This window comes from Hyperolius riggenbachi, chromosome 2 (genome assembly GCF_040937935.1).
Source record: "Hyperolius riggenbachi isolate aHypRig1 chromosome 2, aHypRig1.pri, whole genome shotgun sequence".
NCBI lineage: Eukaryota > Metazoa > Chordata > Amphibia > Anura > Hyperoliidae > Hyperolius > Hyperolius riggenbachi.
Window position 1 is genome coordinate 541,001,450 of NC_090647.1, and position 17,509 is coordinate 541,018,958.

At 46.5% G+C, this 17,509-nt stretch overlaps 1 protein-coding gene across 2 annotated transcripts in view; it reads right to left on the reverse strand.

Moving 5' to 3' along the window:
• The window catches only part of LOC137545092 (uncharacterized), an 85,965-nt gene extending 72,132 nt beyond the window's left edge, over nt 1-13,833 (reverse strand). For both annotated transcript variants that reach the window (XM_068266203.1, XM_068266202.1), the window contains exon 1: nt 13,761-13,833. In XM_068266203.1, coding sequence (XP_068122304.1) covers nt 13,761-13,803 — 43 coding nt within the window. In that variant the 5' untranslated portion in view covers nt 13,804-13,833. The remainder of the gene's footprint in view (nt 1-13,760) is intronic.
• Between the last annotated feature and the right edge of the window lie 3,676 nt (nt 13,834-17,509).

Genomic DNA, 17,509 nt, shown 5'->3' on the forward strand with positions numbered 1-17,509 from the left:
GGGGAAGCCCTGCAGGAAATACCGTTCTGAACGGGATTTCCTGCTTACTCTGATCGCCGAAGGCGATCGGAGTGGGTCGGGGGATGCCGCCGCTCAGCGGCTATCATGTAGCGAGCCCTAGACTCGCTACAGGATTTATAAAAAAAAAAAAAAAAAAAAAAAAAAAAAAAAAAAAAAAAAAAAAAACCTCCTGCGCTGCCTCTTTGCCGGAGGAATTGAACCGGCAAGGAGGTTAAAGAAAAAGATTTGAACTTACCTGGGGCTTCCTGCAGCCTCATGGAGTCATCCTGTGCCCACGACGTCCTCCCGATCCCCTCCGGGCACTACTGCGCAACAGTGATTTTCGCGTACTCCATATGTGCAGAAGCGCGATCACGGTGCACGCAGTTCGGGCCACGCATGCACAGTAGCGGGTAACTGGCCTGCTTTGTGGGGGTCCCCGCCGGCTGGCCGGAGGGGATCGGGAGGATGTTGTGGGCATAAAACGGCTGCAGGAAACCCCAGGTAAGTTAAAATCATTATTTAATTTCATTAAAGTATTCCTTTAACTGGCATCAGCCGATCCCAGTTGGTGCCGCATAACCAAAACTCTACTGTATACATGATGATATTATGCTGAATGCCTCTGTAACCCGTATGAAACCGCTTGTACCAGGCTCTGGCTGAATGGAATCCACCAGACACTGATTCAGATGAAATTATCAAAGATTTATTCACAACCGAACAGCGGTCACAGAAATTGTCAGCCAAAAGACTTTAATTTCAAAACACTCCTCCCTTGCACATCAAAGGTCAAAAATACACAATATTTAGTCTTCACAGCTGGTGCACCGGTAATACCTGTAGAAGGAAACGGTTAGTTACACAGAAATTATAGTGAGCTACAATAGGTCTTCTTGTACAACAATCAACCACTTTACAGCATATACAGTACAGATCACAGTACCGATGTTGGGTGTGGGCTGGGGAAAGGGCTGGTCTACTGAGTTCAGTACCTAATCAGTTCTCAGTCCCTTGCAACCAAGTCCAAGCTATATTGTTCAGCAAAACCTTGGGGGAAACTCGGGACAGTTCACGATATGGTACTGAATAGATGACAGTTTGTTGGTTGGTCCAATCAGGACATTCACCTTGCTCCAAGATATTGTAGACTCTTTAGGTTGTAGTTGTAGCACTCAATACACTTTACTCTTAATACCTCCCCTTAGGATTGGGCTCCCCAAAACAACAAAATAAAAAGCAAATAATCAAAAAGGGTTAACGCAAAATAAAGATCAATGAAATAAAATATAAAGTGACCGATGCACCCCTCTATACCATCAACACCACCCTCCTACAATAGAACTTTAAGAGCACTTTGACTTTAAAGAGAAACTCCGACTAAGAATAGAACTTTATCCCAATCAGTAGCTGATACCCTTTTTTACATGAGAAATCTATTCCTTTTCACAGACCATCAGGGGGCGCTGTATGGCTGATATTGTGGTGAAATGGCAGTTTCCTGTCTGTGAACCTTGCTGCATTGTGGGAAATAGCTGTTTACAGCGGTTTCCAACTGCTAAAAAACATGCAGCAGCTACATCACCTGCCAACAGTAAAAATGTCACCATGTAATAAATGTCAGAATGTAAATCAGGGATTTAAAAGATTTTACAATGGGCAAACACTGACATAATGATTGTAAAAATGAAGCACTTTTTTATTGCATTATTTTCACTGGAGTTCCTCTTTAAGGCTGAATAAATTCTGAATTAGAGTTGGTGGACTTTTTATAAGCAATAGCAACTTGTCTCACTTGAGATCAGCAGCTTTCTTCTGCATAAACAACTGTATTCTCAGCACAAAGTCTCTGTGACTGTACAGCACTCTTACATAGGCAGTCTTTAGCAATACCACTCAGGAATACAATCTGGGCCTCTCCAGGGTCTAGTTTGCTATCATCAGCAAGTGACGCTGGACACTGGCTACTAACTGTACACACTTTATGGCTTAGATGTGGCTCTCAGGCCTATACTCATCTGACTGCGAATGCTTTTAGGTAAAGGTTAGTCCGGGTCTGCCGTTTTGGGTCCGGGTAGTGTCCTGGCCAACTGCCGCTGTCCTTGCTGTATGACCGCAGGGTCCCCCTAGCTTCCGGGCGACTGCTACGGCCTGTCTCTGCACTTGTCTGGGCTCCCACCCTGCTCCGTACCGCTCGCTCCTGCTCAAGTCCTCACTTCTTCCACGCTCTCCAACTGACTCCAACTAGTTCCCGCCGGTTACACCCTTCTAGACACTGCCCTCTGCGCCTGCGCTGTATGCTTCTGACAGGCCGTGCGGGGCTCGGGAAAGTCCCATCAAATTCCCCTAATTTGCAAACTGTGGTCGCTTGGCAACAGTCTATGCAGCCTTACCTTCGCTTACTGGCCCTTCTCATGCACTGTTTTTGTTCTAGCAGCATGGGACTTCGTCCTAAAGGCGCCACACATATGGGAATGCTTAAAGGGAAGATCCGCGCAGAATATAAAAAACAAACTGCACTTACATGGGGCTTCTTCCAGCTCCTGGCAGTCGATCGGTGCCCTCGCTGCAGCTCCTCTCCCTCCCGGCGTCCAGCGGTGAAGAAGCCGACCTCGCCAGGTCAGCTTCATGTGCGCTCCACAGCGCGGGTCACGTGGTGTAAGTGACGTCATCTGTTCTCTACTGCGCAGGCGCAGTAGTTCTGCGCCTACACAGTAGAGACCCGATGACGTCCCTACATCACGTGACCCCTCGCCGTGGAGCGCACAGAAGACGACCTGGCAAGGTCGGCTTCTTCACTGCTGGACGCCGGGAGGAAGAGGAGCTGCAGCGAGGGGACCAATCGACTGCCAGGAGCTGGAAGAAGCCCCAGGTAAGTGCAATTTGTTTTTTATATTCTGCATGGACCTTCCCTATAAGTAATCTGTAACCCTCTTTTGGGGGGTTACACCTCCAATATAAGGGTGTCATGTTGGATAATATGGTGGTCAGGGGTTTGCACCTTGTTCCAAATAATGTCACCACAGCAAGGAGATCCTGTAGAAGCTATATTAATACACAAATCAGAAACCATTGTTTAAGATCTTGAGGCCCATTTTGCACTCGGGACGCTTTCATTGCATTACCCTTTCTGCATGTAGGTCAGCCCAACAGCAATGAAAGTCCTATGGAGCCTAGCACACTTACCCTGCTGCGTTGGAAGTGCCGATTTTGCCTCTGAGCCATCACAAAGTCAGCAGCTCATTACCACCGGACTTCCGCGGTGAGGGAATGCATGCAAGTTACTGGGCAACACAGAAAATGTAAATACATTGACGGTGGCGCGCACGTGTGGAACGATACAATTACGACGGGGAACCAGGGAACCCCAGTGATGTACTTCCTGTCCAGCAGGGAGTACGTCAGTGGGCGAGGGGCGGTGACAAGCGTGTGGCACTATGCATATGACCCTGTTGGCACACTCTGCCGCAGGGTCTTATGAATGCAGTTTTTTGCGTTGTGATGCGATGGGGCGGAGCATCGCACTGCAAAGCCCAGGTGTAAAACCGGCCTAAAATCTTATAGTATTGAATATCTGTTGACCCTCATACTACATAGAGGTGGTAAAATGTCAGTGAGTGGCTGATCATAACGGAAAGTGTGTACCAGACAAAAACTTCTAAATCTCCATACAGACTTGAGACTAAAGGTCCATACACACATCCAATTTTTATCAGCAGATAAATGGCCAATTAAAACCACTTCCATGTAGTATGATAACATACTTACAGTCTGTTAATAGTATTTACAATCTGTGGCCCTCGTACTACATGGCAGTGGTAAAATTGGTCAGTCATTTGCAGGTTAAAATTGGATGTGTGTATGTAGCCTAAAGCCTGGTACACAATTTCAATTATGAATGGCCAATCGCTGACCAATTCAGCCATTCATTTAAATGGGAAAACGTAAACTGCAGCCATTCTTACACTGTTATTGGCAGTTTTCTCAAACTTGGCACAGTTGGTCGATGGGTGACTGGGATTAATATTCAGGAAAGTGAGTGGAGCCTACAACAGCCAATCAAAATTCAACTATTGATTTTCAAGGGAAATATTTAAACTGCTGCCATTCTTACACTCTTAGGGCCTAGTTCCACTACACACAGATTGGATGCAGAAAAACCGACTCCAATGAATGCCTATGGGAAAATCTGCATCAGAAAAATTGCATTTAGTGGAAACAGGCACATAGGCTTTCATTGGAGTCAGTTTTTCTGCATCCAATCTGCGTGTAGTGGAAATAGGCCCTTAATGGCAGAGGCCTCAAACAGTACAGTCAGTCATTGGGTGACTTCACGCCCCTGTCGCCGAGAGATCTCTGCGCCTGTGCCGTTTGCTCCCAGTTGCGGAAGCATGACAAGGGTGCGAGCGCACCGGACTGTGCCAACTTGGGAAATTACCAGGACCCATGGCGGTGAATCCAGGCGGTGGAGAAGGACCACAAGAGACCGAACCGCCTGATAGGGGGCTGGAGGAAGACACAGGTATGTATAATTTATTTATTTTTAACCCATTTCAGCAACCTTTTAATGGGGGAAAAGTTGCTTAATCTTGTTTGGGGGAAGAGAGGGAAATCCTGCCTAGTGCCTGCCACACATGTTGCTGAGCGGATTTCATCAGCACATATCAATGTGTATTACAGTATGCAGGGACACCAGGCAATGCACAGGCAGCACTTTCTGATGGGCACACTTGCTCTGAATGGCAGTACATTCTGACAATGCACTGCTGCATTCATTTTGAGCGCAACACAGTGCTGTCCGATTCAGTATAACTGAAACACTGGAAGTTTTTGTCTGTTTTAAAGATCATCAAATTATTATTGTTTTAAAGTGTCAAGATACTGTATTCTGTTGTGCTGTACAAAATACAGAAATCGGTGACATATAGGCCCATATGCAATTCACTTTTTCACCTGAGTTTTCTCCTAAGAGATAATTTTTTATCTTCAATTTAAATTAACTTTTTAGCACTTTGCAATGGAAAAAAGTACCACAAAGCAGATGAAAAAGTACTATCAAAATTGTTTTGATCATTTGCTTGCTTGCTGGTTGTGTAAAAGGCATTTTATTTACAAGTTGTTAAAGTATCACCTTGGAGAAAACTCAGGTGAAAAAGTGAATTGCATATGGGCCCATAGTGTCACCGATGTGATGAATAAAATGTATACCAGATTACAAGGTACAAAATTAAACTCCAAGACACTCCAAGGGTGAGAGAGCGCTGCCCTTGCAAGTTTACAATCGAAAGAAATGATGGTGGTGGTGGTATACAATACTCACATCTAGAGGCAGTGTGTTTTTAGGTTATCTAGTAAGAAGTACAACTTGGCCAGAGGGAATGGCCTAAGTTAGAGCGTGTGTTTGGCGGAAAAAAACGAGTTTTGAGGGAGTGTTCCAATCTACACGATACGATTCTTTGTACGATTAGATTACGATTCTATTTACCATCCGATTAAATCCGACATGTCCGATTCGATTAGATTCAATTCGGTTTGCCATTGCAAAACAATGGTAAATCGAATTGAATCCCGATCGGACATGTCAGATTTAAATCGGATCGTAATCGAATCGCACAAAGAATCATATCGTGTAGATGGGGCTTTGAGGGCTCGTTTCCACTGTTGCGGTATCGCCTGGATTCCACCACAGACGAAATCGCATGCGGATGCGTTTCCGCATGCTGTTTTTCCCGCGATTTCGCATGCGATTTCGCATGGCTAAGAAGCAGGCAAATTTAACCATGTCACTGCCTGTGTAAATTTCCATAACATTACATGTGAAATCGCACGCGAAATCCGTATGACAAAGCCGCATGCGATTTCCCTATTAAAAGCATTGCGGGCGATTTGCCCGCATTCCAGCTGCACGCGAAATCTGACGGCTCTGCCGTGCAGATTTCCCCCGCACACCAAGATGCACCCGCACAAGTGGAACCAATCCCAACCACTTGTATTACCTATGCGAATCCGCATGCGGTGCCCGCATGCGGATTCGCTATAGTGGAAACGAGCCCTAAGATTGGAGAGTGACAAATGTGTTGTGGAAGGGCATTCCAGAGGTGGGGTCAAGTACCAGAGAAGTCTTGTATATGTGAATGGGAGGAGTGGATTCTGGAGGAGGACAAAACAAGTTCGTGTGCAGATCCTGAGATTGCTGCTGGGTTGGTATCTGGAAACAAGTGAGAGAATGTTCATGTCCACAGATCCTATATTACAGTAGTAGGAAGCATTCATATATGTAATTTTTATAACAGATCCATTGTGATCAGGTGAACACTTAGGCTATGTTTCCACTTGTGCGTTTTGTGTCAGTTTTTTTGCTCAGAAAATTTGCATAGTCAATGCAGCTGTTTCCACTACATGCAAATTTTCATTAGCGTTCGTACGCGTGAAAAAAATCTGAGGTACTGCATCATATTTTCAGACATCGCGTACGACTCGCGTACAATGCTTTGTATAGACAATGCGAATTTTCGCGTTATTTGCACGAAAATTCGCATTAGATCCATGGTTACAGAAAATTGTCAGCAGTCATGACTAAGCTGTTACTAGGCAGATTATGTATATTTAACTAATGCGAATACTAATACAAATTTACATGTGAATTTTCACCAATCAGAAAAAATTTATACGATTTTTTGCAGGGGAAAATGTCACGCTACAGTGGAACCGTAGCCTTAAGTACTGACCTGCAGGATTCCCATAGAAACCTATGGTGGAAACAACTCCAGACTCCAAATAGACCACCAGAGCGGATGCTGCACGGTCCGGCTGGCCGTTGGTGATCCAGCTCAAGCATGGACCTCAGCAGTGATAGCTGCATTCTCTAGTCTACACAATCATTCCTGTGCAGACAGCGTGGCCATGAAACTTATCAGTGCACTAAAGAGCTGTTATAGCTGAAAGTGAAAGTAAGAGCAGAGGAAGGAGGCGGTGCTCTCTCGGCATTCTTTAACTATTTAAATCAAAACTTCCCAAGCATTGTTATTTTTGAACTCAGTAATAAGTGACTAACCAGTAAAAGCACTAGAGGCGTGACCAGCAGAGCAAGGCAACAAAACTGCTGATTTCTATCCTATAATCAGACTGTATGATTGAATGGACAGTTACTGAACATTGTCCCCAAGCTGTTTATTTACAACCTCCTGATTGCTGTGCTGCACGTGTCTGCCAGCAACTAGTAGTGCATCTTCAGAGCAACGGCTGCCAGAGTTTACCGATCAGGATCCACAGTGTTGCTGTTGCGTTGTCATTGAGATGAATGGGAGCGTTCACCTCATGTCGTTTAGGCTGGATCCACACTATAAGTGCTTTTGTGAGCGCTTGCGATTGCTGAGCGTTTGCTGAGTGCTTTTTCCCCCCATTCACTTTCATTAAAGTCACATAAAATACACAAAATAAAGATTTGACGTGATTTTTACCGTTATTTGTAATGAAAGTGAATGGGGAAAAAAAGCACTCAGCAAGCGCTCAGCGATCACAAGCGCTCACAAAAGTGCTTATAGTGTGGATCCAGCCATACTGTCAATTGCTGCCACTTAGTCAAGTGCCTGGGTTGATCGAGATTTCGCTCATGTAGTTTCTGGCATTGTTGGCATTTGCAGTTAGAGCTTAATTGCAATGACAAATTGACTGCAAATGATGTCAAAAGCTTTTCTGAATGGTATTAGCAACATATTTGGCCATGGGAAACGAGCCACCGGCCATGTCGACCAGCTCAAAAGTCCCTTCCACACTGAAGAATGCGATTTTCAGTTTTGTGCCGACTGTATTTTGCTGCGATTTACAGGTGTGATTAGCGTGCGCAATGGTGGTTTTCAAACATGAAAAGAATAAAAAATAAGTGGGAACTTTTTTTCAAATGGGAAATCGCATTGCAAATCGCATAGCACTGGGATTGCAATGCAATTTACAATTTAATATACAGTAAGGGCAAATGCAGGAAAAATGCAGCCTGCGCCATGTTTGCGATTAGGTTAAAATTGCCTCGCACCACTCTGTACAGGGCAACACTTGAAGAAAAAGGCTGGCACTAGATGCTAACTGGAAGTTAAGTGGCTCCACTGGATTGTGTACCAACAAAAAAAAAATGTGCTCTCAAAAAAACAAATAGTCACTTGGCAAATGAAGAGTGAGGCACTGAAAGTTGCAATTAGGTATCTTTAATCTCAGTGCACAGACATCGGGAAATGCAGTGGGGGTGAAGGAAGGAGGCCTGACAGCCATTTTGCTTAAACAAAAGCTTCCTCAGAGGCCAATACACTTTATTGACCTCTGAGGAAGCTTTTGTTAAAGCGAAATGGCATGGCTGTCAGGCACAGACCATACTTGGGTCCTGGTGACATCAGTGGCAGCGAGGACACGGCAATGCAGGTGCAGTGGTTTTCAGACTTTAAAGTCAGAAATTCCAGAAGTGAACCGGAGGCGGGGTCGGAGCATCGGTGAGTGGCTGCGCGGGCACAGGATGTCTGCGGGGGGACCATTAGAAGCCCCAGGTAAGTTCAACTCATTTCCCCCCGACTCCCCTACAGTATTCCTTGAACCTCCCCGGCGTTCTATTGAGATCGCCAGGGAGGCTGCGGGAGGGTTTTTTTTTTAATTAAAAAAAAACTATTTCATGCAGCCAACTGAAAGTTGGCTGCATGAAAGCCCACTAGAGGGCGCTCCGGAGGCGTTCTTCCGATCGCCTCCGGCGCCCAGAATAAACAAGGAAGGCCGCAATGAGCAGCCTTCCTGGTTTGGCTTTCCTCGTCGCCATGGCGACGAGCGGAGTGACGTCATGGACGTCAGCCGACGTCCTGACGTCAGCCGCCTCCGATCCAGCCCTTAGCGCTGGCCGGAACTGATTGGTCCGGCTGCGCAGGGCTCGGGCGGCTGGGGGGGACCCTCTTTCATCGCTGCTCGCGGCGGATCGCCGCAGAGCGGCGGCAATCAGGCAGCACCCGCGGCTGGCAAAGTGCCGGCACATGCACTTTGCCAGCCGCGGGTGCTGCCTGATTTTTATTTGAAGAAAATCGGCCCAGCAGGGCCTGAGCGGCAGCCTCCGGCGGTGATGGACGAGCTGAGCTCGTCCATACCGCTCAGGAGGTTAAAGAGGGACTTCAGCCTAAACAAACATCCCGTCATTAAGTTACATTAGTTATGTTTATTAAAATAGATAATAGGTAATATAATTTCTTACCCACCCTGTTTTAAAAGAACAGGAAAATGTTTGATTTCATCAGGGCTGCCATCTTTTTGGTTGAAAGGAGGTGACAGGGAGCATGAGACACAGTTCCAACTGTCCTATGTGCTGATCACCTCTCCCAGTTGCTAGGCAACGTGAACAACAACATAGGAAATCCCATCATGTTTTGCACAGCATCAGGGGAAAAAAAGCCCAAGACGTTTTCTTTGATGGGCAGAGCTTAGCTAAAGCTAAAAATGCAGCTAAAAATGATGCTTTGGTAAGAAAAAGAAAGCTCTGATGCCGTGAAACTGTTAAAGAAACACCAAACCTTTTCAGTGCTGCTGAGTAGATTTTTAGTCCGGAGGTTCACTTTAAAGTTAATAAAATAAATCACTTTAAGCTAAGCTAGTATAAGTAGTAGCAATAGCACAATCTAGTGTTAACACAACGCTAAATAGCTTTTTAAAATGCAATGACTTTAAAAAGCTAAATAGCGGTTTAAGCACTTTATGCGCCATTTTTTTCCCGGCGCCTCTTTTGGCTGGATGCCACTTCCCGATGTCTGTGCACTGAGATTAATGGTACCTAATTGCAACTTACAGTGCCTCACTCTTCTCTTCATTTGCCAACTCTGTACAGGGCACTGCAGTTAGTATGTTAATTACGGAGCCCTTGCCACAAAACAGTAGTCTGTTTAATCCACGGCTGATGGAGGAACTACAATATCATATAGTATTGCACTACACATGGGTATTAGTGATAAAGGCTGGTGCTGCTTTATGCATATTAGTTTAAGATTCTGCACTCCTTCAGAAGATGCTGTTGCTAGGAGACACTGCAGGAGGGATAGCCAATAGCTGAGAAGTAGAGGTTACCTGTGACTGGGTGATACAGTTTCACTTTCAAAACTGCTCCTCCAGTCAGAAGTTGTGTAGAGAAACTGACATCTACCTCGAAGCACAGGACTTTAGAGCAGTTGAGCTGTAGCTATATGCTGTCATGTGCTATAACAGCTTGTGGTCAAAGTGAGTAAATACTACGGTAGCATGCCTGTTAGGCCTCGTTCACATAATTTAGTGCAGATGGCTGTGCGATCAGAACGCAACGCTATCTATGCCCTTCTACCATTCTTGCGCGTCACACACTATACGCGCTGCCAAAATGTGCACGGCAGCGCGTATAGTCTGAACGAGGCCTAGTACCACACTATGCCAGATTGGCAATGTGTACAGTCACAGCAAAGCCAATATACGATCCACTGTGTCCATGCATCCATTTATGTTAGCATCAATTGTAGCATCTATTGTCAGTTACCCAGGCGGTTTCCGGGGATGTTGTGCAAGGCAGGACAAATGCCATAGTTGATTTTGATTAGTCCAATTTCAAGGCACATATATTTTGTATCTCACTAACCATCACTAGTTGAGCAGCTGAAAATGATGCAGGCGGCGTCCTATGTAAAAAAGGAACGCTATAATAGTGGGAGCAGTGGCCGCCCACTATACAAATTGCGGCTACACATAGCAGGTGCTTTGCATGTATGCATCTCTAGGGAGTAGGGATGATCAGTGAAATGCAAATAATTCCAAGTTTAGGCTAAATTGTGCAAATTTTTAGTGCAAGCAGCTTGAGAATGGGACCAATCGAATGAAGCTGAGATTGTGATTTCATTGGTCCATTTTCAAGCTGCATAAGTTTGCAATAAAAATGTGCATAGTTCTGCAACAACTCAGAATTATTTCCATCTCGTAAAATCTCTAGTACTAGGCACATACAGCAGATCATATCCTGACCAGGAACTGAAACGCGGGAGTCCAGCACTATGATCTTCTGAGCCACAGCAATGCATCTGCATGTGGGCTTTTAAAGGGACGCTGAAAAGCGGTAGTCTACCTTAGGACACCCAGCAGAAAACCTCATAGGAAAATTGTAAGTTGTTTTGGTTGACCGCTCCGTCTCGAACTGCAAGGTTACAGATAGGTTGTAGTAAACCACACCCACACTATTTGGCCAATCACGTTTCATGATCCAGAGGGTGCTGTGATTGAAGAACTGTTCTTTAAGAAGCTTACTCCGGTATCCCATAAAGTAGACTAGCGACGAGGGTAGGCTCTGGGTAGTATAGAGCTTTCTTGTTCCTCTGTCCAGCCCATCATGTCTCAGCTGTCTGCCACTACAGCTATTTGACCTGCTGGTTTGAACAGCTCTTTGTAACTTTACTCATGTTCCCAAGTAATTCCGAGGACAAGTGAACCACCACTGCACATGTGCAGAATCATATTAGCAATAGTTATGCACCTCTCCTTGGAATTACTCAGGGACACAAGCTCTTGGATGAACAGCTTTACTATCTGACAGCACAAACAGGCCTGAAGACCAGGAAGCTCTATACTACCCAGAGCCTTACCTCTTCTTTAGGTAAATATGAAACGTGTTCATTTGCTTTAGGACCCGTTTCCACTAGGGCCGAATGCAACCCGAATCTGCAGCATTTCCCTGCTGGCGAGTCGGGTGGGGAAACACTGCCTACACCTGTAAAGAATTTGGCATCCAAATTGCACTTAGGGATTATTCACATCATACGCGCTTCCGTGCACATTTGGAAGTACGCATGACGTGGTAACATGCGAAAACAGCAGAATGTTGTACTGTTCACATCAAAGGCGCTGCGCTAGGATGCACTTGCGTACTGCTGCATGCATTCTGCCCGCAAGCGCAGAGCTGACCCATTCACTGTAATGAATGGGATCAGCAGCGCAGCGGGAAGCAGCGCAGATGGCATGCGAATGTACGCGTTGCATTCCAATCGAACGGCCATCTGCACTACATAGATGTGAACGAAGGCCTTAGGTGTGATTCTGAACAGCATGATTCTTGCAGCACGCACAAAAATCCCTATAGCTGTGCATGTCACGGCTAGGCGGTTCTGATGAGTGTTCGCATTACTACAAGTGTCAGCACACGTGCTAAAGGAAGCGTGTCGGGTCAGTGGAAACCTGCCCTTAAAGTGAACCAGAGATCAAGGGAAAGAAGAAATGTATACATACCTGGGGCTTCCTCCAGCCCCCTTCAGGCTGATCGGTCCCTTGCCGCCCTCTTCCACCTCCTGGATCCTCCGCTACAGCTCCAGGAGCATAGTGCATGTTAGTGATGGGTCGTTCGCGAACGAGCCGACTCTAAGAGCCGGCTCTTTGCTGTGAACGACAAGAGCCGGTTCTCAGTTTTGAATGAGCCGATGCCTCAGCCGCCCCACAGAGCTCTGCTTTGCTCTGTAATAAAGGGCGCTGAGGCATGCTGGGAGATGTAGTCCTCCTATCGCAGCTTGTGGGAGTGTATGGCGCAGAGCAGAGCAGTAGGGATTGCACCAGTCAGAGAAGCAGTCTGGAGTTGTCATGGAGACGGGGGCGGGGCTTTTACTCCGATTCTGAGTGGTGTCCAGTGATATTTAATGAAGAGCCGATTGAGAGCCGTAAGAGCCGGCTCTTTAATGGGAGCCGATTCAGAAGAGCCGATTCTCTGAGAAGAGCCGGAATTCCCATCACTAGTGCATGTCTATCCTGGTTTATTTTCCTTCATATTAACATTTTAAAATTCGTAATATATCAATTTAAATGATGGGAATAAAGTTTACAGTCAAACACATTTTTAGGAGAAACACTTTTTCTTATTTTTCTGTAGCGTTTCACCTAGCATTTTGCATTTTTGGGTAGCGTTTTTTATGTAGTAGATTTCATGTATTGTTACAGTAAAGCTGTTACTGAACAGCTACTGTAACAAAAACGCCTGCAAAACCGCTCTGAGGGCCCTTTTCCACTAGCAATCGCTAGCGTTCAAGCTGAACGCTAGCGATTGCTGAATCGCAATTACCGGCGATTCCCCGACGTTCGCGGCCGCGATTTTGCTATGCTATGCACTGCATAGCAAAATCGCGGCAATTATCGCTCCGCCGCGCGTTCGCGTTCCCGGCAAAAACGAATCGCGGTAGTGGAAATGACCTACCGCGATTCCCATGTTAAAAAGCAAACCGTAGCGATTGTAAAATCGCTAGCGGTTTGCGTTTTTGCGATTCAGCCAGCGCTGGTGGAAAAGGGCCCTGAACTGGTGTTTTTCAGAGCGGTTTGCGTTTTTTCTATACATTACATTGGAGGCAGAAACACCTCAGAAATCCCAAAAATGCTACAGACCGGGAGTATGCGTTTCTGCAAAACGCCTCCCGCTGTGGTGTGCACCAGCCCATTGAAATACATGACCCTAGCGGATCCGCACCCGCAGGCGGCTGTAAAAACGCGTTAACACACGCTCAGTGTGCACCAGCCCATAGCAAGACTGTAGCTGGATCCCTGGTTATTCTGTACTTTAGCTGCCACCATTTAGCTATCATGACAGGTTCACTTTAAGAAAAGAAACAAACAAACAACATAGAAGTACAGCATACTGAGTAAAAGCAGAAAATAACACAGCACAGCAATGCAAACTACATGTAAAGCGTGATGAATGATATGATACAGACTATATGTGATCAATGACACACACAATACACAGATCAGCCTACCCATAACTGCTGGAAGGAGCAGAGAGAGCTGCAGGAGCATCATGCTGTGCCGGGCTGGGGACGGAATAACATGCTGCTGTCTGGGAGTTTAACTTTGAATTTGGAGCTGTTGCCTTCATTCACCAATCACCTGGAGCTGACGCTTATCTCTCCACCCCCTTCCTCCCCCTGTGTTACATTGTAGAGCGTGACGTCACCGCTGGTTCCAAGAAGACAGAGCACGAGAGCAGTGACCGAAGCCCAGCTGTGTATACATCCCCTGTGTGTAGAGTGATCACTGTGCTGAGAAATCAGTTAGTATCTATAGACACCCCCTGTGTATAGAGTGATCGCTGCGGCTCAGACTGGTGTCCTCTCAGCCCTTCCCGTTCACTGCCACGCAAGTTATTAACCCCACCGTGACCAGCAATGCTGCCACTATGAAGACTGGACTTTATGCCAGAAGTTTTTGGTTTAGTTCTGGTCAGCGGTTGAAAGGAAATCTGAGCTAAAAAATAAGACAAGAAGTATGCACGCCTAGGACTTCTCCTAGCTCCCCCTCCCCCATAGTCTTCCTGGTCCCTCAATACCTTTGGACTCTTTTCCCTCATGCTGCTGTCACCACTTAGGGCTCGTTCACATTGCGTTCCGTTGGCATTGGGCTTTTTTGACGGAATTTTTTTTTCGATTCCAGGCGCTTGGGTGGGTGGGTAATTTTTGTGTAAAGTGCTTATTATTATTTCCAAGCGGTTTTTAATTCACTCCCAGACACAAGTTGGGAAGTGAACTCTTTGACCCGGAAAAGAATAACCACAATGTATTTATCCTTAAAAATGCAATCACTGCAGAAAGCGATTTTGTGAGCGATTTGCATTTTTCCTATACCCTCCATTGAGGCAGAATCGCCTCAAAAATGGTCCAGGCAGCGCTTTGCCGACCACAAAGTGGGCGCAACACGCTGATATGAACCTTCTCACAGAGATTCATTGCACAAGTGTTTTGGGGGCGATTTTAAAAATCCCCTGCGCTTGAAAAAAGTCCGAAAACGCCTCTAGTGTGAATGGCTCGTTCACACTAGAGGCGTTTTCTGACTTTTTTCAAGCGCAGGGGATTTTTAAAACTTGTGCAATGAATCAAAGGCCTTCCGAGCTGAGGCGAGGACTAACCAGATTTGACTCACCTGGGGACTCTTCCAGCCCCTGGCAGCCGTCTCAGTCTCTCACCGAAGCTCCTGTCTTCCGCGTTGTCCAGCTGGCTACCCGTGATGATCGCAACCCTGTCGGCGGGTTAGATCTTCTGCACCTACATGAGCATTGGTGCCTGCACGCCCGTGTGTACTGCACCTGCACACAACTACCGCGCAGGCACAGTACGCACTAGATGACGTGGACATACAGGCGCAGAAGGCATGTGCAGTTCGGCTCCAGCATCGCGCTCCTGTCACCAAGGGACCACGTGCAGCCAAGCCGCGCATGCGCAGTATGCCCCAGACCAAAAGACTTTATGGGACGAATTGTAGAGGATTCAGGTGGCGGCGTACGGCAAAGGAGCAATCAGCCTGGAGGGGGTTGGAGAAAGCCCCAGGTATGTATAATTCTTTTTATATCCTACCGTCTCAAGTTCCCTTTAAAGGACAACTGAAGTTAGAAGTATATGGAGGCTGCCATATTTATTTCCTTTTAAACAATACCAGTTGCCTGGCAGCCCTGCTGATCTATTTGGCTGCAGTAGTGTCTGAATAACACCAGAAACAAGCATGTAGCTAATCTTGTCAGATCTGAAATAAATGTCAGAAACATCTGGTCTGCATGCTTGTTTAGGGTCTATGGCTGAAAGAGGCAAAGGGTCAGCAGGACTGCCAGGCAACTGGTATTACTTAAAGGGAAATAAATATAGCAGCCTCCATATTTCTCTCTCTTCAATTGTCCTTTAAAGTGAACCTTAAGTCTCCTAAAAAAATGAGTTTTACTCACCTGGGGCTTCCCTCAGCCCCCTGCAGCCGATCGGTGCCCTCGCCGTGTCTCTGCGATGCTCCAGTCCTACTTCCGGTTTCGCCGTCAGGACAGGCATGGGAACGTGAGTGATTATTCGTGTTCCCAGCCACAATATCGCCCCCTATGCTGCCATTGCAGCAAGGAGGCCGCAATAGCAGCATAGGGGGCGATATTGTGGCTGGGAACGTGAAGAATCACTCGCGTTCCCAGCCTGTCGGGTCCTGACCTCGAAACCGGAAGTGGTCGCCGGCGGGAACGGGAGCATCGCAGAGACACGGCGAGGGCACCGATCGGCTGCAGGGGGCTGAGGGAAGCCCCAGGTGAGTAAAACTCATTTTTTTTAGGAGATTTAAGTGCCTCTTTAAGCCTGGTACACACTTTTAATTTACAATCACTGACCAATTTTACTACCTCTATGTAGTATGAGAGCTTATCTACACAATCTGCTCATAGTATCCAACATCTGATGACCATCACTCTACATGGAGGTGGTAAAATTGGTCAGGGATTGGTCAACCATAAGTGAAAGTGCATACCAGGCCAGGCTTTTAGGCCCTGTTCATACTTGTATACGCGAATCAAGATTTAGATTTTTTTGGCAAATGCGTTTTGCGATTCTCATTCTAGTGACTGAGAATCATGACACAATCACCGGGAAATGCTGCATGCAGTGCTTTTGCAATCAGTTATATTCACAGATGCGCTGTAAACGCTGCAGTGAGAGTAATCCCATAGGATTACTCATACAGCAGCGCTTTGCTGATCACCAGAGGTGCAGCTAAGGTTTTGGTGGCCCCAAGCAGTCCATAACTTGAGGCCCCTATCTATGTATCTAGTGGCGCATGAAGCGCGCCATGATGAAAAAATGGGTAGCCACACCACAAAACAAAGCGGCTTCGCGAGCCGCAGTGATACATGGGCGTGGCAAAAGCATGATGTGGGTGGAGCCAAATACTAGCAATTTCTAGGCTAAATTGCACCCAGGGCGAGGGCGTAATGTGCCCGCAGTATAGGTAGCCAGCTATAGGTCCCCCCCCCAGTATAGGTAGCCCAAATAGTTGCCCCCAGTATAGGTTAGATAGGTAGGTGCCCCCATATAGGTTAGATAGGTAGGTGCCTCCAATATTGGTAGCCAGTATATTTGTCCCATTATAGGTTAGATAGGTAGGTGCCTCCAGTATAGGTTAGATAGGTAGGTGCCTCCAATATAGGTAGCCAGCATAGTTGCCTCTAGAGTTGGGCCGAACCTCCGATTTTAGGTTTGCGAACCGGGTTCGCGAACTTTCGCAGAACGTTCGGTTCGCGTTAAAGTTCGCGAACCGCAATAGACTTCAATGGGGATGCGAACTTTGAAAAAAAAAATTATGCTGGCCACAAAAGTAATGGAAAAGATGTTTCAAGGGGTCTAACACCTGGAGGGGGGCATGGCGGAGTGGGATACACGCCAAAAGTCCCCGGGAAAAATCTGGATTTGACGCAAAGCAGCGTTTTAAGGGCAGAAATCACATTGAATGCTAAATGACAGGCCTAAAGTGCTTTAAAACATCTTGCATGTGTATACATCAATCAGGTAGTGTAATTAAGGTACTGCTTCACACTGACAACCCAAACTCACCGTGTAACGCACCGCAAACAGCTGTTTGTGTAGTGACGGCCGTGCTGGACTGGTGCGCACCATGGCGAGAGTGCAGGTTTTGGTGGCTTTACAGCCCATATGGTCGCCTGGCTGATGTAGCTGAATGACAGAACAGTGACTGTCCAGCTGATCAAATTTGA